The 24,369-nt window shown below is 59.0% G+C and overlaps 2 protein-coding genes across 3 annotated transcripts; both read left to right on the plus strand.

Moving 5' to 3' along the window:
• Positions 1 to 11,695, plus strand: PPP1R13L (protein phosphatase 1 regulatory subunit 13 like). Of its 2 annotated transcripts, none has more exons than XM_063311740.1 (12): positions 1 to 590; positions 3,416 to 3,548; positions 3,778 to 4,327; positions 5,715 to 5,813; positions 6,266 to 6,360; positions 6,511 to 6,907; positions 7,180 to 7,697; positions 8,252 to 8,389; positions 8,712 to 8,845; positions 8,995 to 9,161; positions 9,387 to 9,586; positions 9,802 to 11,695. In XM_063311740.1, the coding sequence occupies exons 1-12, from the start codon at positions 505 to 507 to the stop codon at positions 9,838 to 9,840; spliced, it is 2,556 nt and encodes an 851-aa protein (XP_063167810.1). In that variant the 5' UTR covers positions 1 to 504; the 3' UTR covers positions 9,841 to 11,695. The 2 variants fall into 2 exon arrangements, with proteins under 2 accessions (XP_063167810.1, XP_063167811.1); XM_063311741.1 differs by having other exon boundaries at positions 6,272 to 6,360.
• A 1,698-nt stretch (positions 11,696 to 13,393) lies between these two features.
• Positions 13,394 to 24,275, plus strand: ERCC2 (ERCC excision repair 2, TFIIH core complex helicase subunit). Its single transcript, XM_063311732.1, has 23 exons — positions 13,394 to 13,440; positions 13,708 to 13,807; positions 14,096 to 14,173; positions 14,433 to 14,495; positions 14,669 to 14,782; positions 15,213 to 15,329; positions 15,712 to 15,828; positions 16,630 to 16,753; positions 17,493 to 17,589; positions 18,060 to 18,193; positions 18,422 to 18,590; positions 18,924 to 19,042; positions 19,611 to 19,680; positions 19,920 to 19,989; positions 20,110 to 20,211; positions 20,748 to 20,811; positions 21,091 to 21,212; positions 21,819 to 21,911; positions 22,102 to 22,174; positions 22,363 to 22,433; positions 22,745 to 22,888; positions 22,959 to 23,102; positions 23,981 to 24,275. The coding sequence occupies exons 1-23, from the start codon at positions 13,436 to 13,438 to the stop codon at positions 24,071 to 24,073; spliced, it is 2,283 nt and encodes a 760-aa protein (XP_063167802.1). The 5' UTR covers positions 13,394 to 13,435; the 3' UTR covers positions 24,074 to 24,275.
• The last annotated feature ends 94 nt before the right edge of the window (positions 24,276 to 24,369 follow it).

Genomic DNA, 24,369 nt, shown 5'->3' on the forward strand with positions numbered 1-24,369 from the left:
CTGCCAGCAGCTGTTTACTTTCCAGCTAGCCTGGCACCTGGCACAGGAAAAAGCCACACTGACCTTCTCTCTGGGGGAATCCTGGGGCTTCCCCACCTGCCCGCCTTCGGCCCCACCCAGCCTTTGGCACCGGGCTGGGCTGGGCTTCCCCCTGGTTCTTTCTACCAGGGGTTTTGGGAGGTGAAGCCCTTCTGGGCGCGGTGTCACCTCTGGCCTCTGCAGGTGTTGCCTGAGAGCCTCAATCGAGAGCTCTGCCAGGCCCCCAGACCCTCCCTGTGAAAAGCAGCACCAGCACCAACCTCCTAGCCGGAGACTGGGAAGGCTGGCTCCTCAGCAGCTGCAGAGCTGCCCTGGGAAAGGGCACAAGTGCCAGGCGGGCATGGAGGTCTCTTCCTGGGGCAGGGTGGCAAAGGGAGGTGCTGCACTAGGGAGCCATCTGCGGGGGCCATTTATGGGGATGCTCCATCTTCCCAGGCGCTGCGACCCTGAGAGCGCTGCTGGCTGATGGCGTGGGAGCCCAAGTCCCCTGCTGGTGCCATGGCTGGCCAAGACCTCGCCAGTGCTCAGGAGCTCCTGGACCTCCGCTTCCACTGTGAGTCGAGAGGGCTTGTCTGCAGATTCCCGGGCCACACTGGTGGGGAAGCCTTTGGGGGGGGCAGGAACCGCCGCTCGCAGCTCTGCTTGGGGGCTTCTCCCCCTCGGTCTTCCAGGGCGGACCTTGGCCAGGAAGCTGAGCTGGGTCTCCTTGCCTGAGGCTTCTCCACGCCCCGTTTTGCACTGAGGCCTGACTGCTAGTCAGGCAAGCCTCTGCAGCAGCTTCCCTAACCCACCCGCATATTCCAGGGCCCAAGTCCCGTGGTCCCCATGCGGGAGGCGGTGGGGCCGGTCGTCGCAAAGGGCTGCGGCTTTGCTTCCTTCTTGGCCCGTCTGGCTGCATTCTGTGACCCTGCAGTGCTTGAGACGGCCAGTTTGGGTGGGGGTCCCTGAATCCAAATTCTTTGCATTCCTGTCTGACTGGGGGTTGGAAAACGATGGCAAAGCCTGATCTGTATGAAGAAGAGAGGAAATGGCTCAGCTGCATTTGCTCTCCAACTGGCTTGGCGAAAAGCAACCGAGTCTCAGTGGTGGGTGCGGCTTTCGCCTCCAGAGGATGAGTTTTGAAGACACTGACCGGCAGGTAAAGCGGGGAGTTCTGAGCTCATCACAGGAGTGGCTGGGAAGGGAGGCCTCCCCACAGGCCGTAGAGAGGCTTGCTTCTCCGGTGGACTTGCCCCTGTAGCCCGGAAGCAGCAAACCGCTTCTCGCTGGCCTGGAGCTTTGAAACGCCCGGCCGGCTTTGGGGAGCAAAAGGCCCAATAATATGGACAAAAGGCGGCCCTGCCAGTGCGTGACGGGCTTTTGAGCCGCTCCTTGCCCCGCGGGAACCCGCGTCCTGGAATTCAGGTTCAGGGAAAGAATGCCCTTGGATGGGAACGTGGGAAGGACGAGCTATTATCCCTGTTGCTCACACCTTGGCTTAGTCACAGCAGACAGAGAACTGGGAGGAAGGGAGCTGTGCCAAGGAGTGTCGAAATCTGTATGCTGCCTTTTAAAAGAAAAGTTCTTCCGGCAGGGCTTAAGCGACAATTTGCAGTTGCAGTCTGGAATGTAAACTAAAAACAGCTTGTGTGTGTATTGTAGCCTGGGTTGTATACGTCGTATGTACAAACGTGTATGTGAAATGTAGATACAGATATAAATAGCCAACAGAGGAAACGCTAATAGGTGATATGAACTGGGGGGGTTATAACTGTTGGCCTTAATGGCCCCTTGTCACTTGGCACGTCTGTGGCTTGATGACCCTGCAGAGGCTTACTCCTGCATCCCTCCAGAGGGGCTCCGATCCCTTGTTTTGCAGAGATCAAAGGTGTTTGGCTGTGCTGACCGGGGATGAGGGGGACTGTAGTCCAACATCTCTGGAGAGCGTGGGTGGGAAGCCCTTTCCAAAGCTGTGCTGATTCCCAGGGATGTCCTCTGCCTGTTCTGCGGGCTCATCTTGGAGAAGCTGTGGTTTGGCGGACGGAGATGCCACTGAAGTCGGACCAGATTGGCCGGGACGGGGGGGGCCCTGGGGCTGCGAAGTAGCCAATTGGCGGGTGTCCTGATGCCCAAGTGATTTAAATGCAAATACAATGTGGTACAAACACACGCAGATATCCAAGATAAAGTATATACGCCCGTTTAGGTTGCTTCCTTAGAGTGCATTTGTTAGGAAGCCGGTGAAACTGATGTGATGCTTCCTCAGAAGCAAGAGCCCAGCCATTGGATCAGGCCCCCGGTTGGTCTCGTCCACCGTCTGGTTTCCTGCAGGGGTCGAGGAGAGGCTCCCCTTCTCGAGGCCTGATGTCAGAAAGAGGCAAAGGAAGGCAGACGCTTCCCCCCGCCCCCGGGAACATCTCATTGCCTCGGCTCTTTTGCGTGTCCGGCTGGTGCTGTTCTCGTGGTCTCCACCCAAACCCAGATACCTCCCTGGCCAGGCACAGGCTGGACGAACATCCCTTGCCGCCGGTCTGCAGATTCCTTCTCATGCTCTGCACTCCGGAAGGCATGCGCCGGGCAAGTGCAAGGGAGAGCCGAACCCCCAGCCAAATGCTGCTCGCCTAAAAAAGGAGGCAGCTTTCGGTTAGGAAAGGCCCGGTTGCTGAGGCCACATTTTGGAGGTAGGAGCTAAAGGCCTGAGGTGGGGACTGCTAGTTTCCACAGGAGCATCCCCTGGGCTTTTTAATTTTCTTTGCCACTCGGAGCAAGGCAGGCGGCCTGCAATGCTCTGGGCCTGCTCTGCATCCCTGAAGTTTGCTGGGCCAAGCTTGTCGTAGCCCCCCTGCCCCCCTGACCGGCAGCATGCCTGATGGTCAAGTAGGAAGCATGTCGGGGGAGAAGGATGGGGGGGCTAAGGTTAGGACGTGGCGCTTCCCGTGCCAGGAGCGATCAGGCCCTGACCCTGGGTTTAGGAGGGCCTCCCCTTGCAGGGAGATCCAGTGCCCGAAGCGGACACCCATTCGGATGCCTTTCCAGGAACGTGAGAAAAGGGGTGTTTTCTGATGGCAGAAAACTGGTGGGAGGAAGAAGCTTCTGCTTGGTGTCTCAGCTGGAGGGCCCCTTTCTGGGGCCAGTTTTAGCTGGGATGCAGGTAAGAGCAGGAGGGAGCAGCGGCTGTTCACCTTCCCCAAACCTGAGAGGGAGAACAGGGACTGCCCCCCCTGGAGCATCTTGCTAAGCACGGTCCCTTGGCTGCCCTCCAGATGCATTGGAGTTTGATTCTCATTGCCCCGCATTGGCCAAGGGTAATGGGTATTGAGATCCACCCTGGTCAGAGGCTGTTTCTGAGGCCTCGAGGATGGAGCCCCGCCCCCCTCAATCTGCCCTTGTTCCCCACAGCCCTGGCTGCCAAGCACATGGACCTCAAGCAGCTGGAGTTGGACACAGCCGCCGCCAAGGTGGATGAGCTCTCGAAGCAGCTGGAGTCACTCTGGACGGACCATCCTGGGCAGTCTGCCGGGCCACCCCTGGTGAGGGCAGGGAATGGGCGGCCAAGGACTGCCCCAGGGCTGTGTTGGGGCAGGGGGGGCTACTGGGCTGCGGAAGCAGATGAACCTGGGAAGTGGCTGGGACTCGGCTAAGCGCTTCTGCTTTCTTTGGGCGCTGCTCTCAGGTCCTGGGGTGTGTGTGAACCTGGGATGTTCTTCAGGGGCAGCTGCAGGAAAGTTGGCTGATTCTCCCCCCCCCTTTGGTTGGCAGGTGGTGGACAGGTATGGCTCCAGCTCCACCCCAGAGCTGCTGAAGATGGGTGCCCAGGCTGCCTCTCCCCTGCACCAGCTGCCCTGGAAGAGCACCTCCTGGGACACCACTGACCCTGGGCCCCCCCCCAGCTTGTCCCCCTACAGCTCTTCGCCCAGCCAGCTTCTCGGCTCCAAGGCCCCCCTGGGATGCTCCTCCTCCCCACGGCCTTCCTTCTTCCTGCAGTCGGAGTTGGACTGGAGCCCCCCGCCACCCTCCAGGCCCAAGGTCATGGCTGTCCCTTACGAGGCCCCGCCGGGCCCTGGGCCCCACGGCAGCTCCCCCCACTCCCTCCGTCCCGCCGGCCTCCCTGAGCGCCAGTTTGACCCCCGGCCCTTTGCTACCACCGGCGGAAGGGGGGGGCGGGCGGGCTCTCCACGGCTGCCAGCAGAAGGCTCTGCGTCTCCGGTGTTCTTCCCAGACCGAGGGCCCTCCCCGCGCCCGCCTCTCCCGCCCCCCTACGAGAGCCACAGCCTGTATCCTGCGGTGCCAGGCCCCTTCCGGGCTCAAGGTAAACGCATGCCCGACTTGCTTGCTCCTTTTGGTTGTTTCGGTGAGACACAGCTGCACAGCACCTGGATTGTAACCAGGTTTAAGCCTCTCTCAAGGGTTTAAGAGAGCAATTTTGGAGGAACATTCGGGCTGCAGAGAACGGGGCGCGTCAGCTGAAGTGATGCAGGATGAGGCGCTGGGGTTGGAATGTGCTCTCCCAAGGAGCCTGAGCTCTGAACATCAAGGTCCTAGCCTTGCGGGAGGCGCTCAAACGTGCTTGGGCAAGGCTCGATGGATGACGGAAACCCGCTTGGCTCAGCGCGATTTCTGGTGGGAGGGAGGGAGTGCTCCTTTTACATCCTGTTCGTTTCTTTGTACCGCTGGAAGTCGAGCAGAATAGCCAAGTGAAACTGGATGCAAGACGAGAAGAAATCAGAGCAATGTTAAGACCTGGTTGCGGAATTTCTGTTGCAGAGTTCTGAAGATTCCTGGGTTTTGGTAGCAAATACATATCCTTTAGCACCATTTTAACTGCCCCCCACTCCATACCCACATTTCTGTTTTTAATGTGGGCACTTTAAAAGGTAAATGCCTTGCCTTTTAAACAGTAGTAACAGCATTTAAGTAGAATGCTCAGACGCCGTGCATTAAACTGCTGGAAAATGGCCCTTCCCACCTGGGGTTCTCTACAGGTACTCCTTGACTTACAACCACAATTGGCACTGGAACTTAACAACTTAAGTGAGGTAGTTGTTAAATGAGTCACACCTGATTTTACAACCTTTTTTGCCAGTCATTAAGCAAATCACCATGGTCATTAAGTGAATCATGTGGCTGTTAAGTGAATCCGGCTTCCCCCATTGACTTTGCTTGTCAGAAGTTGGCTGGGAAGGTCACAAATGGCAATCACGTGACCCTGGGACACTGCAACTGTCGTAAATACATGCCAATTGCCAAACGTCCACATTTCGATCACGTGACCATGGGGATGCTGCAACAGTTGTAAGCATGAGGACTGGTTGTAAGTCACTTTTTCCAGTGCCTTCATAACTTGGAATGGTCGCTGAATGAATGGTGGTACGTCGAGGACTACCTGTAGTTGGACTGGATCCAACTCCCATCCTAAGCGGCAGGGACCTCTTGGCAGCAGATGGTGAGAGTTGTAGTTCTGCAACATCTGGAGGGCTGGAGACGGCTGGAGCTGCCCTAGAATAGAGGAAGGCAAGCGAGGCTGGCACTTCCTTCCGCAAGGAGCCATTTGGACGCTCCCATCAATCTCGGCTAGGCAGTGGTTTGGGGAAGAGCGCTCCCTAAGGGCCGGAGTGGCTTTTCCCACAGGAGTTCCCGTGGTCTGTGACGTGCGGAGAAGAGCTTCTGATGCGATCCTGGATGTTTCTTTTCTGCAGACGACCTGGTGATCCGTAGGAGGGTGCCGAAAGGCTGGAACGAATCGGACCTGGACGTGGCATACGAGAAGAAGGCGCCTCGCCCTGTCGGCTACGAGCGTGAGTCTGCGTGGGGGGCAGAACTCTCCGGACAGGACCCGCCCTTGGGCACGTTCTGGAGCACAGGTGCCCCACAGAAGGCTGCCCCGCCAGGTCCACCAGATGGCCCTCTGCTCCAGTCTGCACAGACGGAACCGTTTCCCCGGGGGATCCTGGGCTTGACCTAGTGAATCCCAGCCCCAGGGCGGTCAGTGCCTTGTGGGTCAGAAGGGAGACCGGATCCTGCCCCGGAGCCAGCCGGCAGCTGGTGCGGTTGCTACAAGGTCGGGGAGCCTTCTGCTCAGTGAGGCCTGATCCCCGTGGCTGCCCTGGCTGCTGCCTCCAGATGAGGAGCAGGAGAGGCCCGGCTGATCCGTCCAGGGCTGCTGTCGGGCACGGGCAGCATCAGGGCCAAGCCGTGTGGTGCCTCAGGTGAGGGACCGCTGCTCCAGTGCTGGTGCTTCTTCCCACAGGAGCAGATGCTCACGTGAGCCTTCGCCAGAACACGGCTGGGCTGCCGCTGGTCCCTTGGAAGGAGTCGAGCTTGGATGGGGGCTGGCCAGGCGAGGTCGGTGTCTCTGCCAGGAGGCCCTTTCTGCTGCCAAAGCCCATGCGCTCCTGGCACCTGTGCGGCTGCAGGCAGCAGGCAGCAGAAGCTGGAGCCGACGGGGGGAGGAGGAGCGACAGCTGACGGTCTCTCTCGGCTTCCCCTCTGCAGGAGGAGCACTACGGGATACACAGCGCCACCCTGCCCAGGAATTACAAGGTCTCGGCCCTGGCCGGCGAGAGGCGCCAGGACAGCTCCTTCCGCCGGTCCCTCCCTGCCAACCAGACGGGCACCCTGCCCCGGAACTGGCAGCCTGTCTCCCGCATCCCCATCCCCCCGCCCAACCCTCAGGGTGGCAGCCTCCCCCGACGCCACAAGCCGCTGCCCCTCTCCATGATCTTCCGGCTGCAGAACGCCTTCTGGGAGTCCGGTGTGGCAGGTGGCAAACTCGGGCTGCCTCAGGGGCTGGCCGGGTCGCCTCTCCTCTGGTCCTTGCAGAAGCAGATGCTGCAGCCGCCGTTTGCTCCAGCGCAGCCCCAGCTGCGGACGATGCAGACTGGGAGCGAAGGTAAGTGGCGGCGGGCAGGGGGTGGCAGCTGGAGGGGCTTCCTGGCCCCAGTGAATGCAAGCCCCCCAGTCGCGTGGAGGGCTTGCCCAGTGTTGGGGCAAAGGGCATGTATCTCCCCCTTTCTCTGTCCCTGCCTAAGCCCCCAGGAGCAGCTCTTAACCTGGTCGACTAAAGTCTCAGCTCTGAATGTGCGAATATGCAAATGCTTTTGCTAAAGGAGCCTGGCACCACGTGCAGAGTTTCTTCCTGCCCCTTGGCTTTTCCCTCTCCAGGAAACGGCACCTCCAGAGCTGTGGCAGCGATGCCTGCTGAACGCGTTGTCCCCATCATCTTGACAGCGGGGGAGGCGGAGCCTGAGCTGGAGGGTCTCCTGCCGGGCAGCGAGCCGGCAGAGATGGACGACTTGGCCCGGCCCCTCAGCCCCACCCGGCTGCAGCCGGTCCTCCCGCCCGAGGCCCAGAAGGTGCCCGAATTCGAGGAAGTGGCCCGGGTGCTGGCGGAGATGCCTCGGCCCCTGAAGCGGCGGGGATCCATGGAGCAGACCCCCAGCCCGGCTCTGCTGCCCCCCCACAAGAAGCAGTACCAGCAGATCATCAGCCGCCTGTTCCACCACCAGCCCCACAAAGAGGAGGCTGCTCCAGCAGGGGGCCCTCCGCCCCAGGCTGACCCCCCACCCGTCAACGAGGCCACGGAGCAGAAGGCGGCCCTGGCCATGCCAGCCGCCGGCCCCGCGTTGACTCCTCCGCCTGCTCCGGAGAGCCCAGCCGCTCTCGCCCCCTTGCCAAGCCCGGTGAGTGGAGAGTTCGGCAGTCATTTGCCCAGGTGCCTGGGGCTGGGAGGCCTGCGCGTCCCATGAGAGACCAGCCGGCAGCCCCAGCAGGGACCCCCTTTGGAATCCGGAAGGCTGCTTTGCCTTGCCTGGGATCCGAATGCTGGTTAGAGAGGAGGCTGGGGAGGGGAATGTCTCCACCTCCTGCTTCTGAGCCCCTGAAACATCTGGCTGGACTGGGGGGGCCTCGACCTGACCCGGCTGATGCTCCTCGCGGGCTTGGAGAATGCTTCCTCTTTGGCCTCCCTCTGGGGGCTCTGGGCAGCTGTGTGATCTCTGGCACCTCCAGCTAAAAGGATCCAGTAGCACCTGGAACGGGCAGCACCTGTGCCGTTGATGAAGGAGCACGTGGCGCACGCTTAGAGGCCTCGGACCCTAATTGTTCCTTCCTCCGTTTCTGGGCTCTGGAGGGATTCTCACAGGACTAGGCCTTGTGAAAAAGCAGTCAGTAGCGGGAAAAAGGTGGCAGCGTGTGGAGGGGCTAACGCTTGACCGCTCCCTGCGCTGGTCTGCAGGAGAAGCGCTCGGTGCTGCGCAAGGTCTCTTCCCCTTGGAAACGGCTGACCAAGAAGGCACGCCTCAACCCCTTGGTGCTGCTGCTGGACGCGGCCCTGACTGGAGAGCTGGACGTGGTGAAGGAGGCTGTGAAGGAGGTGAGCTGGGGGCTGGCAGGCCTGTTGGCGGGGCACCGTCTCTCTTCTGAACTTGTGCTGTGCTCGTTGTCATGGCAGGGGGTCCTTTGTCCCCTCTTTAACTACGCAGCAGCTGTACGAGGTAGGTTAAGACTGAGAAACTCTGGCTCTCCCACGGTGTGAAAATGCAGAGCAACAAACTGGAATGGAAGGGGAGCTAAATGGAAACGGGGAGGGAAGGTGGAACAGGGCTGGGCTTCCGGGGACCTCTGTCCCGTGAGCTGGCGTGACCGTTCCACACCATGCTGAGCCCTGGGCGGCCCTCTGCCTTTTCCTGCCGCAGCTGAATGACCCGAGCCAGCCGAATGACGAGGGGATCACCGCCCTGCACAATGCCATCTGCGGGGCCAACTACAGCATCGTGGACTTCCTGATCAATATTGGGGCCAACGTTAATTCTCCCGACAGCCACGGCTGGTGAGCCCCCGGCATGGACGGGAGCAGGGACCGCGGCCTCTGTGGCACCTGCGGTCTGTGGGGAGGGGGAGCGCCCTGCGTGCTCGTTGCTGGAACAGGATGCGGGCCTTTCCTGAGCGGGCCACCTGCTTGCCTCCCTCCACATCTAGGACACCATTGCACTGTGCGGCTTCTTGCAACGACACTGCCATCTGCGTTGCCCTGGTGAAGCACGGGGCTGCCATCTTTGCCACCACTTTCAGTGACGGAAGCCTGGCCATTGAGAAGTGCGACCCGTATCGGGAGGGCTACAATGAGTGCTTCAGCTACCTTGCAGGTGAGGAAGGCAGAAGGTTGGCCGGCCGGGAACGCCCTTAGGAAGTCCTGGCAGCCCTTCAGTGCTGCTCAGTGAAAGCAAAGCCAGCTGCTGTCCCACCTTTGGGAACGGCCCTGGTTTTCCAAGTGGCAGTCGGCCAGCAGTGCCAGAATTTCTGGGACAGTGGAGGCCATGTGCTCAGGTCTTTCCTCGTTGATTGCCGGGGTCGGTCATCTCTTGCTGCAGATGTGGAGCAGAACATGGGGCTGATGAATAATGGGGTGGTGTATGCCCTGTGGGACTACAGTGCCGAATTCAGCGATGAGCTCTCCTTCCGCGAGGGCGAGCCGGTCACTGTGCTGCGCCGGGACAGCCAGGAGGAGCTGGACTGGTGGTGGGCCTCTCTCTATGGCCAGGAGGGCTACGTGCCCAAGAATTATTTTGGGGTGAGTCTTCTCTTCCGAGGACCTGAAGGCTCTCCCAGGAGGGGCCCCAGTGCAGGGGCAGCGTGGCCGGAAGGGGGGTGCTGTAGGGCCCGGGGGGGCAGAGCAGTGAGCGGTGTCTGGCTTTCCAGCCGTGGGGCCACTGGCTTTGCCTGGCTAGCCACTGACTCGCTTTGCTGCCTTCTTCTCTCTCCTTATGGTCCTCCTTTCTTTCTCAGCTGTTCCCCAGGGTGAGGCCGCAGCAGAGGAAGACATAGAGACCCTCCGGTGGCTGGAGTTGCTGCTGCAGCCTGCCGGAGGGAAAGCGCAAGAGCCCGCTGGCGGGAAGGGCTGCACGTGGGACTCGCTTCTGTGAGCGTGGAGGGGCGAGGCTCGTTCCTTGCTTCTGGCCGGCAACCCTCAGCTTTCAGAAGAGCATAAACGGAGGGGAGGGGTGGCATCCAGCCTTGCCTGTGTTACCCCCCATCGCCTTGCTGTTTTCTTGCTTCTGTATGAAACCCCCCCAACCTCAAGGATGGTCTCTGTGTTGGTGTATTAGCCTCTTCCACAACAGCTGGTGGAGTGATGCCGCCCCTTCCCCGTACAAAGGTTGAACTGGGAAATTGGCGCTGGGCATCTGGGGCTGGGCAACGAAGTGCGTTCCCCCCCCCCCCGCTCCAATTTTGCTGCCTTTCCTCTCGATTGGCCTTGGGTGGGAACTCTTGCCTCCTGGACTTTGTCCTTGGGGTAACAGCTGTGCTGCCCCCTCCCCGCCCCCCACCCCCTGGTGGCTGCTTGGGCTTTAAACGTCTTTTTTTTCTCTCACCAACATGGTGAAGGAAGAACAAAGACAGGGCACCAACAGGCTCTTTTTGCATCCTCTCATTGGGCAGCTGGAGAAAGAGCCGGCTGCCCCTGTGCGAGGACAGAGTGCAGAAATATGGCCGTCCGGCGGTTGCATGCCTTGGCCACCTCGGAGCTGACCTGCAAGGTCATGGGCTGGGTAGACTTGATGGGGCCGAGCGCTTTCTTTAATTGTTATGTCCTCAACTCCAGAAGTTCTTTCTCAAAATTTCTCCCTGCACCCATGACACATGGGCATGACGAGCACACCAGCATTTTGCTATGGGTTAAGTGATCCTGGCTTGTCTGCCTTCCCGCACAAGCACAACTCTCAAGTAATGCCAAGGCTGGGATCTGCTTCCCTTGGCAGCTTGATTCAAGGACGAGATGACGTTGCACAGGTAACCTACATCTGGAGCAGCCAACTCTTTTTTCATGTGGAAGCGGCAAGGCCTCTCGCAGAACCACAATCCCCCATTTTTTAAAATCATGTCCAAAGTTGAAACTTCTCATGGTTGACTCCATTCCCTGAAGATTTACGATGGGAGAAGGGAATGCATTTGGCTGCTTAATCTGCACAAATCAAACGCCCCACTCCTACACAGGAGGGAAGAAGGTGGGAAGCTGCCTCCTGCCAGGGCTAGCCCTGAGTCCCTCTGCCCTGGGGAGAGGCGGCCGAGAGGCGGCCAGAGGGGCAGCTGCTGGCCCTTCTGCCTGCAGGCTAATATTCTGGCTGGAGCAGAGCACTGTGCTTTACGCCGGTGCTCCTTGTGCATACATTGCAGCTGGAACAAGACCAGGGGGAGGGATGGAGAATGTTGCCCCCTGCCTAGTGCCTTCTTTTTGCCCACCTGGGGCAAAAACTGCAGCTTGTGTTCAAAAGCTTGATTTCTGTGCCTGCACCCTGCCAAGCCAGCCTGAGGCCCCTGTGAGGGCTTCTCTTGCACTTGGCCAAGGAGTCCCTTCCTTTCATGCCATGCCTTAATCTGGGCCGTGATGCCAGGACATGTTCTGATGCTGCTGGGGTCCCTTTGGTTGGGGCTGGGGGGCGATTTTTGTGCCTTTAAATGGTTGGGGCCTTTCAGGAATAGCTCCGTGCAGGCTGGATGCCCATGGGCTGTAGGTCCTGCATAAGCCTCTGAAGGCCGCTTTAATTTGGGCTTTGCCAGACTCAACTCTAGGGAGGGAAGAGGGGATGCTGGGGATCCAGATGAGCCCTTCCTGTGACTGGTTGGTAGCACTGGCTGGAAAATGTAGCATTCAGTAATAAAATGGTCTAACTGGACAAAAGGTCTGGCTGTGTTCAATGAAAGGTGGGGGTGGGAATGTGCTGCTGAAGATGGAAACTTCTGGCTGTGGGGTGCAATTCCACCCCACCCACCCGCCCGCCCACCTGATTATCCTGGTGAAGATTTCGGAGGTGGCAGATTGAGCTGGCGGTGTCCGTCTTGGTTGATGCAGCAAACAACCTCTCTCTACTTGGCCAGGATAAGCCTAATGTGAAAGACTGTCCCTGCTGGTTTGCAAGAGGAATGATTGCTGGTTGTCACAAGGCTCCGTGCAGACGCTCCTTTGTTGCCCACTGTTGCAAGAATATGGTGCTGCTAGTTCTTATCCTGGTTGCCTGCTTCTGTTGCACGTTCTGCCATTCACAAGTTGCAGCCCCAGACAGTGGGATACAATTTTGTGGCTGCGTTCCCACAAAGCACTTAAAATGACTTTTTAAAGCTCCTTGGATAAGTTCACACATGGCTCTAAGTCAAAAAACAGCAAATCTCATTTTGGTTTAGCGTGTGAATCCAGCACAAGATGTTCCCAGAAATACGTATCTCTGCCTTGGTAAATCTTAAATGGTAGGTTCCCCATACACTTTCCAGGGTCTTCCAAGGTCACGTTGTTGGGCTCTGTCGTAGTCAAAATAAGTGCTTGGCTGGGAGCGGGAGCAGGGGCGGGTGAGGGACTGTGGCCTTTGACTGAATTGCCCTAAGGGTGGAACAAGGCAATGGCGGGGGAAGCTACTTCCTTGTGGTTTGAAAAGGCTAGATTGGCATTATGAGAATTCCATTATTTTCTGCATCACTTCGATTCAAACTGGCCATTCACCAAGAATGTGCTCGGTGTCTCTGTTTGAGGGAGCTGGGTGCCACTCCTACCTGGAGGACCGGTGCAGCAGCCTTGGCCCTTGCACCTCCTGCCTTCCCTTGCAAAGGGAGCGGGCAGGATCTGAGGGAGCACAGATAGGGGCCTCAGTGAGGTCACTTCATTTTACTTTAGCTGCCTGGTCAGTTTGGGATTCAAACCCAGGAAGTTGGGTCAGTTGATAAGTGATGCTTCAGTTAATTAAGCAGGGTTTCTCAACCTTGGCCACTTTCAGATGCGTGGACTTCAACTCCCAGAATTCCCCAGCCAGCATGCTTTAAGATGTGTGGACCCAGCATGCTGGCTGTGGAATTCTGGGAGTTGATGACCACCCGTCTTAAAGTCGCCAAGGTTGAGAAACTCTGGGTTAGAGCAACTGTTTCCTTGTTGGTTCAATTATTCAGGAAACCTCAGGTTGAGTTGCTGGCTGCGGAGGTGGGGGGCTGGTGGGGCGTCGTAGTCGCAGTCCAGCGCATCTAAATGGTACACAATTAAGGAAGGCAATTCCGGCATGCGAAGAAGGCAGGCTGCATGGCCACCGCTTTCCCTCAGCCCAGAGGCCCGCGGTCCCCCCGGGCTGCAACGCCACGGGCAGGTCTCAGGCTGGGGAAGGCTAAATCTACGTTCTCCGGGTTCGACTGCTTCGGCCTAAATTACGCTCTCCGAGCGGCTCAGGAGGTCTGCGCGCTGTGCAGTCGAGCGCGGGGCGGGAAGCCCTGAAGCTTCGTGGGCGGAGGCAGACGCTGTTCAGATCAGCCAGTCAGGGAGCGGTTTGAGCCAGTAGGGATCGAGAGCGGTGGAAGAGGCGGGGAGGCGGCAGAAGGGGCGGCTCTCCTTGGGAGGACCGGAGTGAGGACCGGCCCGCTGCGCGCTCGCGCCTTGGGAGAGACCATGAAGTGAGCGGCGGCGGGAGGCGTCTGGGCAATACCATTAGGCCGCGGGGCAGGCGGCCGGGCGCTGGGGCGCTGGCTCTGGGGGGCTCAGGCCGCGGCGCGCAGCCCGGCGGCGCCTCGGCTGGCTGCGGGTGACGGGGGAGCGGGGCCGGGCTGCCTGGCGCCAGGCGGGGAGGGGCCCGCCCGGGCAGGAGGCGCCGTGCACGGAGTCCGGGCGGGGGGCGGCAGACCCGCCCCGCCCCGGACTCGCCTCTCGCTCGCTTCGCGCAGGCTGAACGTCGACGGGCTGCTGGTGCACTTTCCGCACGACTACATCTACCCCGAGCAGTATTCGTACATGCTGGAGCTCAAGAGGACGCTGGACGCCAAGGTGGGCCGAGGCGCCGCGGGGCAGGGGCTCCCGGCCCTGCGCCGCTGCTGGCGGAGGACTGGCCCTGCCCCGGTTTCGGACTGCCTGGGGCGGCTCCTGCAGGGCTCTTGGCGGCGTTTCGGGGGGGGTTGCCCTGCCGCCTCCTTCCTGGGGCCGGGAGGGGCTGCCCGGGTGACCCAGCGGCTTCGTCCCCCAGTCGGGACTGGAGCTCAGGGCCTCCCCGCTCCCTAGACGGACTCTTCTGTCCAGGAGGCCGCGGGCCCTGAACGCTCTTCTCCCCCACGCCAGGGCCACGGGGTGCTGGAGATGCCCTCGGGCACCGGGAAGACCATCTCCCTGCTGTCGCTCATCCTGGCCTACCAGCGCGTGAGTAGCCCTTGTGGCTGCAGCCCCCTTCCCTTGGCGTCCTGCCCGCTTCTTGCAGCCCCCCAGTCCGCAGCCAGTGGGCACTCAGAAGTGAAATCAATGTAGCGCGGCCAGACAGATTGAAGCCTCTGGTAGCGGATGCGGCTGGTGGCTAGGTGGGCAGGGCAGGGCAGGGCTGGGCGTCCCCCTCCGACTCTGCCCTGCTTTCCTTACAGGAGCCCCCCCACCCGTATTCTTCTAAGCCAGCCCTCTCCCCCAGGCTTACCCCCGGGAGGTGACCAAGCTCATTTACTGCTCCAGGACCGTCCCAGAAATCGAGAAGGTACCTGGATGGCGGCAGGCGGTTGGGGGCATCCTGGCAGCATGAGACATGCAGGAGAGGCACCTGGAAGAAGGTCTGCCTGAGGCCTTTCCTGCGGCTTGCATGGGGAGGGAGGAGGCTGGGCTTGGGGAGTCCAGGAGCTTTCCCAGGCCAGCTGCCCGGCTTCTCCCCAGGTCATCGAGGAGCTGCGGAAGCTCCTGGACTTCCATGAGAAGCAGACGGGGGAGAAGCTGCCCTTCCTGGGGTTGGCCCTCAGCTCCAGGAAGAACCTCTGCGTCCACCCCGAGGTGAGCTGCTCCTGCCGGCTCGAGGGCCAGGGTGGGCCATTCGGCATCCTGGGTGGGGCTGACCCTTTGCTGGGTAGAGGAGGTGCAGGGAGCCCCCCTTGGCCGCCCGCTGTTCCTCTTGGCCGTGTCCTCCCTGTCACTGCAGGCGCATTCTCCCCTTCCCTCTAAGATGCGCTTCTGCCCCCCGTTGCCGCCTCCTGCTTCCTCTCACAGCAGCCCTGTGAGGGAGGGCGGCAGGAGTGGGGTCTCTGCTCGAACGGAATGGCCGGGTGGGCTTCTGCCTCTGAGTCCATCACCTGCGCTACTGCTAAGATTTCTTCTCTGCTTTGAGCTGCGACCCCTGAATTTCCGGATGGCGGGATGGGGGGTGATGTGGGTAGCGGGCCCTGTTTGCTCAGATGTGGCCTTGGCCCCTTGATGCTTGTTGTAGGTGAGTGGCCTGCGCTTTGGGAAGGAGGTGGACGGCAAGTGCTTCAGCCTCACGGCCTCGTACATCCGGGCTCAGCACCAGCAGGATGGCAGTGCTCCCTCCTGCCGTTTCTTTGAGGTGCGGCGTGAAGCGGACGAGGAGTGGAGGCGGCCAAAGCCTCTCGGGCACCAGGGGAGAGGAGGAGCTGGTTGGCAGGAGGTCTGGGTGGAGCTGCAGACTGTCTTCCTAGAGACAAAAGGGGGGCAGGTTGAAAGTTGGGGTGCATGGCACCAATTCTGCTCCTCCTTTTCCCCTTTAATCTGTACTTCAGGAAGAAAATTTGCAGGAAATTCTGCAGAGAAAGTTGTACAAACATGTGTGCCCAAAGGCATTTTTTCTTCAAAGCATGTTTTGAAGTAAGAAATGCCTTTTGAGAATTCGGGAAGTCAAAAGCCATTTCGGCTTGTGTCTAAGCCGAGGGGAGGGAGATCCATTCAGCCCCTGCTGTGACTCCCTGCAGGAATTTGATGCCCACGGTCGTCAGGTGCCACTTCCATGCGGCGTCTATAACCTGGATGACTTGAAGGCCTACGGTCAGCAGAAGGGTTGGTGCCCCTACTTCCTTGCCCGCTACTCGGTAAGGTGGCTGGCCTTGCTTGCAAACACAAGCCCCCTCCCCTCTTTCCTGGGCAGAAGGGATCTCTTCTGTGAGATTGGCTGCTGTTGGGAAAAGACCTTGTGGGTGCGCGAACGGCACAGAACTCTCGATCATGCAAAAGGAGAAAGCTGCTTCGTCTCCTGCTGTTGCAAAAGCTGGAATTGAGATTAAACTGGCCAGAAGCTGCACGGTGACTGGGCAGGGCTGGCTGCAGCGGGGCTGGTCTTTCAGTGGCTTTGCCCCTCCCGTAGCGAGCTAAACCCAAGGAAGTTCTTTGAAGAGGAGGTTCAGCACCGTGAGCGTAAGCGTGTCGCACTGTTTGGCCTGCACGTTCTGCTTTTGGGCCCAGAATGCGAATTGCCTGCGAAACTCTTCCACGCTCTGTCCTGCAGATGTGACCGTTTCATTCTGAAGTTTGCCTGCGCAATCTGAAAGCGTGCATAGGTAGCTTTGCGGTTGAAAGAAATAAGTACGTTTTGCTACCTGTTTGATAGGGAAGCGTATCAGGACACGAACGTAACTGGAAAAATGGAACTGGGGTTAGCCCCTTTATCTTTTCTGTGAGAGATAGGTAAGGTCCCAATAAATAGATAGATAGATAGATAGATAGATAAATTCCTGCCTGCAGCTCTTGGGATTTCCTGCACTATCTTATCCAAATCCTAAAGGAGTCCAGCCCTGATTAGCTTTTTGAGATCAGCTGAGGACACCGTGCAGTTTAATCTCGGACGAGATACGTTGTCGAGCTCTGCTCTGCTTTTTCTCCCCGTGCCGGATCAGATCCTTCATGCCAATATCGTGGTATACAGTTACCACTATCTCCTTGACCCCAAGATTGCTGATGTGGTCTCCAAGGAGCTGGCCAAGAAGTCTGTGGTGGTTTTCGATGAGGCTCATAACATCGGTACGTGTGAGAAGGGCAGGCGAGCTGCCCGGGCTGGGAGGTTCTCCTTCAGGTCTCACTTGGGCTGTCCGACTCCTTCACATTAACGTGGGACCGGCCTGCAGAACTCTCTGCCTCCTGATTCAAGGATGACCACCAACATGGAGGGCCTTGATCATGTGGATGAAGTTGAGCGATGGGGGCTGCGGGAGGCTTCTCTTATCACCTGCTTCCAATTCTTTTTCAGAGAATAGCGTGGAGGAACGGTCTTATGCCCTGAGACTCCACACAGTCTGGATTCATCTGGTGTGTTAGGCTAGACCGAGGGGCATTGGGTTCTCCAGACTGAACAGAGTTTGGGATCCAGCCCCTTCCTTTAGAGATTAGACTTTAATTTATGTCACCACTGGCTTTATTTGCGTGGGATGTGAACTCAGCCAAATGGTTAGTAAGGAAACCAAGCTATTTGGAGACTTTCTCTGGATTATGGGACCCCAGTATTATTTGATTTAGAGTTTTAAGATTTTAATTGCAATTTTACCCTTAGTTTATAATAACTTTGGTTTTTCCCCTCTTAATTACTCCATCACGAGAGTCTTCTCGACTGTGGTGAGGATTAAAAAGTAACATTCAAAATGGACAGCCCTGAACTGTGTCTCATCCGGGCAAACGGGCGAGACAACGTGCGTCAGAAATAGGCTTCTTCGAAAACCCTCCGTGGGACTCCCCAGACCTCACTTTTCTTTGCCTTGACCCACAGACAATGTCTGCATTGATTCCATGGGGGTCAACATCACACGCAAGATCCTGGATCGCTGCCAAGGGAATGTGGCCACGTTGCAAGCTGCCATCCAAAGGTGAGCAAGGAGTCGCTGCTTCCTTCTCTGCTTCCCAGCCTTATTCTCTCTCAAAAGGCAGACATTCTGTGCTGCTTACACAAATGACGTTAAAAAGGTGGGGGTAAAGGCACAGGAGCCTCTTTCCTGGCACGGCCCCTTCTCCAGGGTCTCAGCAGGCATCACCTACCATTTCATGCATAACTTTGTTTTCACGTGGGCCAGAAACTTGCTTTGTTTGAGTTCTGAAAGCTGAGAAGTTCAGGGAACCAAATCTGGAGCCTCTAAGAAGCTGCCTGGACTCGAGCATCGGACTCAGCTGTGTAACTGTAATTGGCCCTTGGCTTAGTTTCTTGGCTGGCCCTGGAGCTGTAGTTTCTGAATTGGGGTTCATGGCAATGCGTGTGCCCAGCCGGCGGTCCACGGGCTCCTGGCCTGGGGCGGGGCCTACAGGGCTCCCACCTTCCCTCCCCCACGTGCTCCCTTTCCAGGATCAAGGAGACAGACGCCCAGAAGCTGAAGGAGGAGTACCAGCAGCTGGTGCAGGGGCTGCGGGAGGCCAATGTCGCCCGGGAAACAGATGTCTATTTGGCCAACCCGGTGCTGCCAGATGAGGTCCTCCAGGGTACGTCAGTCCCTTCATGGGGCAGGAGGGTGGGGTGGGTGCTTTGATCCTCGTGGGGAAGGAGGGGACGTGGATGCCTCCAACATCCACAGGGCCGCCCTTGTATTCTTTGAACCCATGGCCTTGTTCTTTGAGGGGGGGGCGTGGGTGTTCCCAAGACCCCCCTGTGAGCTGCTGCCGTGCCAGGCCAGAGCACTGACGGGCCTCCCGGCGCGCTCCTCGGGGCAGAGGCTGTGCCAGGCAACATCCGGACGGCGGAGCACTTTGTGGCCTTCCTCAAGCGCTTCTTGGAGTACCTGAAGTCCCGGCTGCGGGTCCATCACGTGGTCCAGGAGAGCCCCCCGTCCTTCCTGAAGGACATCTTTGAGAAGGTCTGCATCGAGCGCAAGCCCCTTCGGTAAGTGTGGGCAGGGCTCTCGTGCGCTCTCCCGGAGAGCTTTCCCAAGCGGACTGATCCGTTGCGTCTTTCTAGAAGGGCGGGTGGGGAGGAGGAGGAGAGGCGTTTTCCTCGTCCTGTCAGCCAAAAAGCTGTCCCCCCTCCCTCCGTCCCCCCTTCCCTCCCCCCATCCTCACCCGCTGCTGGAGCCTTGCCCCGCTGGCCTAAAATGACAGGAGCAATGGTGGAGAAGCGGGGGAAGGGCCTGGCCAGGCCCAGCAGGCTGTCCGGGGGACCCTTGGGTCAGCTGGTCCTAGGCGTCCTCGTACAAGGCTTGATTCTTGGTCTGGGCAGGTTCTGCGCCGAGCGGCTGCGCTCTCTCCTCCGCACACTGGAAATTGCAGACATCTCCGATTTCTCCCCCATTACTCTCATCGCTAACTTTGCCACCCTGGTCAGCACGTACTCCAAGGGTAAGGGAGCCCCTCCTCGGCGCAGGGTCTTATCTCTTTAACCCAGCGGCCTCTCCTTAGAGCTTCCCAGGGGTGTTAATTTTTTCACACCGGAGTCACCTCTTGGGAACTGGCAAGGCAAAATGTGGGAGGGGCCCGGAAAGTACCCATCGTGACAGCAGACAAGAACTGGGAAATTATAGGTCTGCTTTGGGGAATTTACGGAAGTGCAGGTTGAGGGAGGCATAAATAACCCTGTAGAGGAGCCACCTTTGCTGAAGGAGAATCATCACGGCTTCTGCAGAGATAGGTCCTGCTTTGCCAGCCTTCTGGAGTGTTTGGGTGTCGGCACAAACACGGGGAGAGGTGGCCCTGCACTTGGGCTTTTGAAAAACCTTTGACCAAGTTCCTTGCTTGCGAGTGCCCCGGGGGCACCTGGTTGGCCACTGCGAGAAAGAGACTGCTGGGTTAAGGCGGGCCTTGCCTGACCCCGCAGGGCAGCCGCTTTTAGGATTTTTTTAGAAGTTTAGTGCAGAGGAGAGCCCCTGTGGCCCCCCATCACCATGCCTTCTCTGTTTTTACACTGCAGGGTTTACCATCCTGGTAGAGCCCTTTGATGACCGGACGCCCACAGTCCTCAACCCAGTCCTGCACTTCAGGTGAGGGATCCCAGTGCTGCCGCAAGGCTCTGGCTGGCTGGGAGTTCTGGGCATCTGAGGAAGGCCCCCCAGACGTCTGCTTTCAGAGCCAGTTGAGGGGGAAAGAGGGTCCGTCCCTGGCCTTTGCTCTTCAGAGCACGGAAGAAGAGCCGTGGGTAGTTTCAGCCATGGTTCCAAGGCGGTGGGTGCCTGAGCTGCCAGGCTGGCTCCTCCCTCTCTCAGGGTGCTTTCCCTTCCAGCTGCATGGACGCTTCAATCGCCATCAAGCCCGTCTTTGAGCGCTTCCAGTCGGTCATCATCACCTCAGGAGTGAGTGCTGGGCGGTGCCCCCTCAGCCAGCGGCAGGCCCCCGTCTGCTGCCCCAAAGCTCGGGGCTGGGGTGCGTGGGAAGGTTCTGTCTTGACTTGGGTTGTGCTCCCTCGGATACAGACCCTTTCCCCACTTGACATCTACCCCCAAATCCTGGACTTCCGGCCAGTGACCATGGCTACCTTCACCATGACCCTTGCCCGGACCTGCCTCTGCCCAATGGTGAGTGCTGAGGGCCAAGATGAGTCCTTCCTTCCTTCCTCGATCTCATCACTTTCCGTAGTGTGCAAGACAGGCAAAGAAAAGCTTGAAACGTCCATGGTAAGATTAAAATAGAATAAAATAAGGAAATCATGAAATTAACAACTATATATGCCATGACGATCAAAATAAAAACGAAAAGGTGGCAGAGCATCAGTGGAACACTCCCTGGGAAGGCTCTGCAGGGAGACCGATCCACAACGCTTCTAGCTTCGGCTCCCTTCTCTCGCAACCAAGCGCGGGGCCGCCAGGAGTTTCTCCCCCGAAGCTCGCATTGGCCGGCTGATACGGATTGCAGTCCTGCAGGGTCTCAGCTGCCAACATAAAGGGGTTTATTGGTTAAGACCAGCACTCTCAATTGTGCCTGGAACTGGACCAGTAACCAGCGTAGGCCCTTTTCAGTCTGGGCTGGTGGGTCCCCTTGCCTTAGGCAGCTTGCCCTGGCTGGTGATGGCCGAGGGCCCAGGGCCGTTTCCCCACAGCGGTTTCTCTTCCAGGTTGTGGGGCGAGGGAACGACCAAGTGACCATCAGCTCCAAGTTTGAGACGCGAGAGGACATTGGTAAGGGTCTCTGCTGGGGAGGGGGCGTCTCCTCCCTTCTCGGCGGCAGGGGTGCATTCCTCTGCGTGTCCGGGGTGGGGGGAGGGCAGCGCTGAGGCCCCTTGTGGTTTGCGTGGAGTGGTGCGCTTCCAGGGCAGGCGCAGGGCCCTGGGGGACTCTGTGGGGGCAGCTCCCCCCTTGCTCTCCCCTCCATTTCCCCAGTGGCTTAGCGGCAGGGGCCGGGAGCCAGAAGGGAGCCCATTCAGCCCCGACTTGGAGCCACCTGTGCTTCTCCGGCAGCTGTGATCCGCAACTATGGCAACCTGCTCCTGGAGATGTCGGCCGTTGTCCCCGATGGCATCGTTGCCTTTTTCACCAGCTACCAGTACATGGAGAACATCGTTGCCTCGTGGTATGAGCAGGTACCTCAGGATGCTGCAGCCAGAGCCCTGCACGCTGGGCCGCCTTGTCCGTCTTGCTGGGGCTGCTGTTGAAAGGGGCATCAGCGAGGCTTCTGCCAAAGCAGGCTATGGAGGAACATGGGACCCTGGTGGGTTTGGAACCCCTGAGGGTCTTCTCCCTCTGGAAACCCTCAGAGGCTTCTGAAAGGGTGCTGGGTTGCCTCCAAGGCCGGGTTGCTGGTGAACACAGGTGGGGGCAGCCTGGCCGCGGTGTGGAGGAGGGTCTCAGTTCCTCCAGCCTCTCGGCTCTTCTGGTGCTCCCCCTTCGTTCTTGCTCGAAGCACTAGTGCTGAAGGGCTCTTAATAGCTGGCTCCCGGGGGTTAACTCTCAGGCCGTTCAGGGGAAGCACATCAGACATCTCTGTGTGTGGAAATTGAGCGGACCCCTTGCGCGACATGGGCAGGGCGATCTGCAGCTCCCGCTGAAACTGTCTGGCTGCTGCTCCGTGCTCTGAGAAGGGCGGAAGCAGGAGGAGCCGAGTCCTGGCTGCAGAACCCCTCTGCATGGCCCTTCAAGGTGGGCTTCAGGCAGCGGTGGTCCCTTTCTCTCCTCTTGGACTGCGCCAGGGGATCTTGGAGAACATCCAGCGGAACAAACTCATCTTTATCGAGACACAGGACAGCGCTGAGACCAGCGTGGCCCTGGAGAAGTACCAGGAGGTGAGGGGTGGCCAGGGAAGGGGTTGGTTGAGCAGGCCCCCCACGAAGCGCCCTTCTCTCTCCACGGCCGGTCCTGTGGCTGGCCTGGCTGCCTTCCTTGGAGGAGGACGGTCTGTTGACCTTTTTGTGAGTTTGGGGTAAAAAGAGGTTGTGGGCGATGTGTAAGGGGATTGGTCGGTTTACGCCCCAGGCCTGCGAGAATGGCCGTGGAGCGATCCTGCTGTCGGTGGCCAGGGGGAAGGTCTCTGAAGGAATCGACTTTGGTGAGTGCCTGTGCCCTCCTCCCCCTCCCGCCAAGAGAATGAGGACCAGACGCTTTGAATGGGATCCGGAAGAACAAAAGCCTCTTGCTCGTTTCGTGCCTTGCCTTAAGCTCATGAACATTTTGAAACGGGGTGGGGAGCTGTGTTTGGATGCAAGGTTGATCCCCCCCCCTTTCTCCATTCCGCAGTGCACCACTACGGGAGAGCGGTGATCATGTTCGGTGTTCCCTATGTCTACACCCAGAGCCGCATCCTGAAGGTGACCCCCGTGAGCCACTGCCTCGGCGATTCCTCCTTGGGTTCTCCATAGGGTGCTGGCAAGAGAGCCTTCATGTCCTTGCGGGGGCAGGCCTGGGAGCCCCCTTCCATCAGCTGGGTGGGGGCTCCCACGGGGCAGAGAGCACACGTTCTTGCACCCGCTCTATTTCTGCGGCGTGGCCGTTTCCCAGAAGCTGCTGATGGTGGAAATGCACTTCTGGCTGCACCTGACGTGGCGCCTTACCTGCTGTGCTGATCTGGCCGGGGGGAGACGTCCGGGGAAGACTCTCACTGTCCCTTCTCCTGCCCCAGGCCCGGCTGGAGTACTTGAGGAGCCAGTTCCAAATCCGCGAAAACGACTTCCTGACGTTTGACGCCATGCGGCACGCGGCGCAGTGTGTTGGCCGGGCCATCCGTGGCAAGACGGACTACGGCCTCATGGTCTTCGCAGACAAGGTGTGTCGAGTGGGCCTGTCTGCGGCAGTCCCGAAGGCTGGGTGGCAGCTGACCCCTTTTATTCCCACAGCGCTTTGCCCGGGCGGACAAACGGGGCAAGCTGCCCCGCTGGATCCAGGAGCACATCACAGATGCCAACCTCAACCTCACGCTGGATGAGGCTGTGCAGGTGGCCAAGCACTTCCTGCGCCAGATGGCCCAGCCCTTCCGCAAGGTGGGCCAGAGTCAGGACGGGGGAGGAACTCCGGGAAGAGTGGGGCTTCGGCCGCTGGGGGGGGGGGGGGCGGGGCAAGCCGGCTTCTCCTGGCTGTGAAAGCTGTGAAACTCTCAGTGGGGAACTGATGTCTTGTAGGAAGAGGCTGTCACCTTAAGCCATCATGCGGTTTGCAAGTTAGGCAGGCGCAGCAGCACTGCTTAACCTCAGCCTCAGCATCTGACCGGCTGATCCCAGAATGCCCGGCCCCTACCCTCTTGCCACCCAGCAGGGGCTCTCGTGGTGGCGGGGGGGGGGGCTTATCATTTGCGGGGGGGCAGCTTTAACTGATGTGCATCTGTAGGGCCCACAGGACAATTTCATCTTTCTGCCTCAAAATGCCAAAATGCCAAGAAACTGCTGCCAATTTTGACCCATTGGGGCCAGAGGAGCTTCAGGCTGCAAAAGGGGCCTCAGGCCCGGGCTGTGAGCCCCCACAGGCAGCCTCACTTTTCCAGGCGGGCAGCTCTCCTTTTTCCCCTCAGCAAAAGGAGGACCAGAGCCTCATTTCCTTCCCTTGGCATTGGCAGCCAAGCAAGAGAACAATGGCTGTTTTATTGGGACTGCAGCTCTCAGAATGCCCAGTCCCTACACCATGGGAATTCTGGGGGAAGTTCTTACACTATTACAAAAAGCAACTTTGGGAAATAAGTGAAACATTGGTGTCCTAAACAAGGTTTTGAAATACTCTGCTCCAAAGCAAGCACCTCACCCTGCCCCCAGCAGCAGCAAAGGGAGGCACGGTCACTGTAAGGCTTCGAGGTGGGTTTGGCTGTCCTCGCAGGGTGGCCATGGGCATCTTGCCCCCTTCCCTCCCTTCCCTCCTGCTGCCTCTCCAGGAAGACCAGCTGGGCCTGTCACTGCTCACCTTCGAGCAGCTGCAGTCGGAGGAGACTCTGCGGAAAGTGCAGGAGATTGCGCACCAGGTGTGAGGGCCAGCAGACTCCGGCAGCGCCAGCACACTGCAGGGAAGGACCGCCTGGCCGTCCACGTCGCAAAGCTCATCAGCGGGTGGAGAAGGGAGGCCTCCCAGAGGCCACCGCTTTTGGCCCGGACACAAGCCTCTTAGCCCCCTCCCTCCCAACTAATCCTGGATTTCTGGACAAGGGTTTTAATAAAAGGGGTTGGGTTGTTGGTGCCTGAGTGATTTTCTTCTGTGTGTTGTGTGTTCTGCAGCTCTCCCTTCCAGTCTAAAAGGCAGAGAGCAGCTGAGCCGTGCGCCTTAGTC

The sequence above is a fragment of the Candoia aspera genome, chromosome 10 (assembly GCF_035149785.1).
Source record: "Candoia aspera isolate rCanAsp1 chromosome 10, rCanAsp1.hap2, whole genome shotgun sequence".
NCBI classification, from domain to species: Eukaryota; Metazoa; Chordata; class Lepidosauria; order Squamata; family Boidae; genus Candoia; species Candoia aspera.

Excerpts from the sequence above, each read along its gene's own strand:
- ERCC2 (XM_063311732.1), top strand. Across the intron at positions 19,681-19,919 it reads AACCCAGTCCTGCACTTCAG|CTGCATGGACGCTTCAATCG; the intron begins GTGAGGGATCCC and ends TTTCCCTTCCAG. Across the intron at positions 22,434-22,744 it reads CCCAGAGCCGCATCCTGAAG|GCCCGGCTGGAGTACTTGAG; the intron begins GTGACCCCCGTG and ends CTCCTGCCCCAG.
- PPP1R13L (XM_063311740.1), top strand. The coding sequence starts at position 505 with ATGGCGTGGGAGCCCAAGTCCCCTGCTGGTGCCATGGCTGGCCAAGAC. Across the intron at positions 591-3,415 it reads CTCCTGGACCTCCGCTTCCA|AGCCCTGGCTGCCAAGCACA; the intron begins CTGTGAGTCGAG and ends CTTGTTCCCCAC. Across the intron at positions 4,328-5,714 it reads AGGCCCCTTCCGGGCTCAAG|ACGACCTGGTGATCCGTAGG; the intron begins GTAAACGCATGC and ends TCTTTTCTGCAG.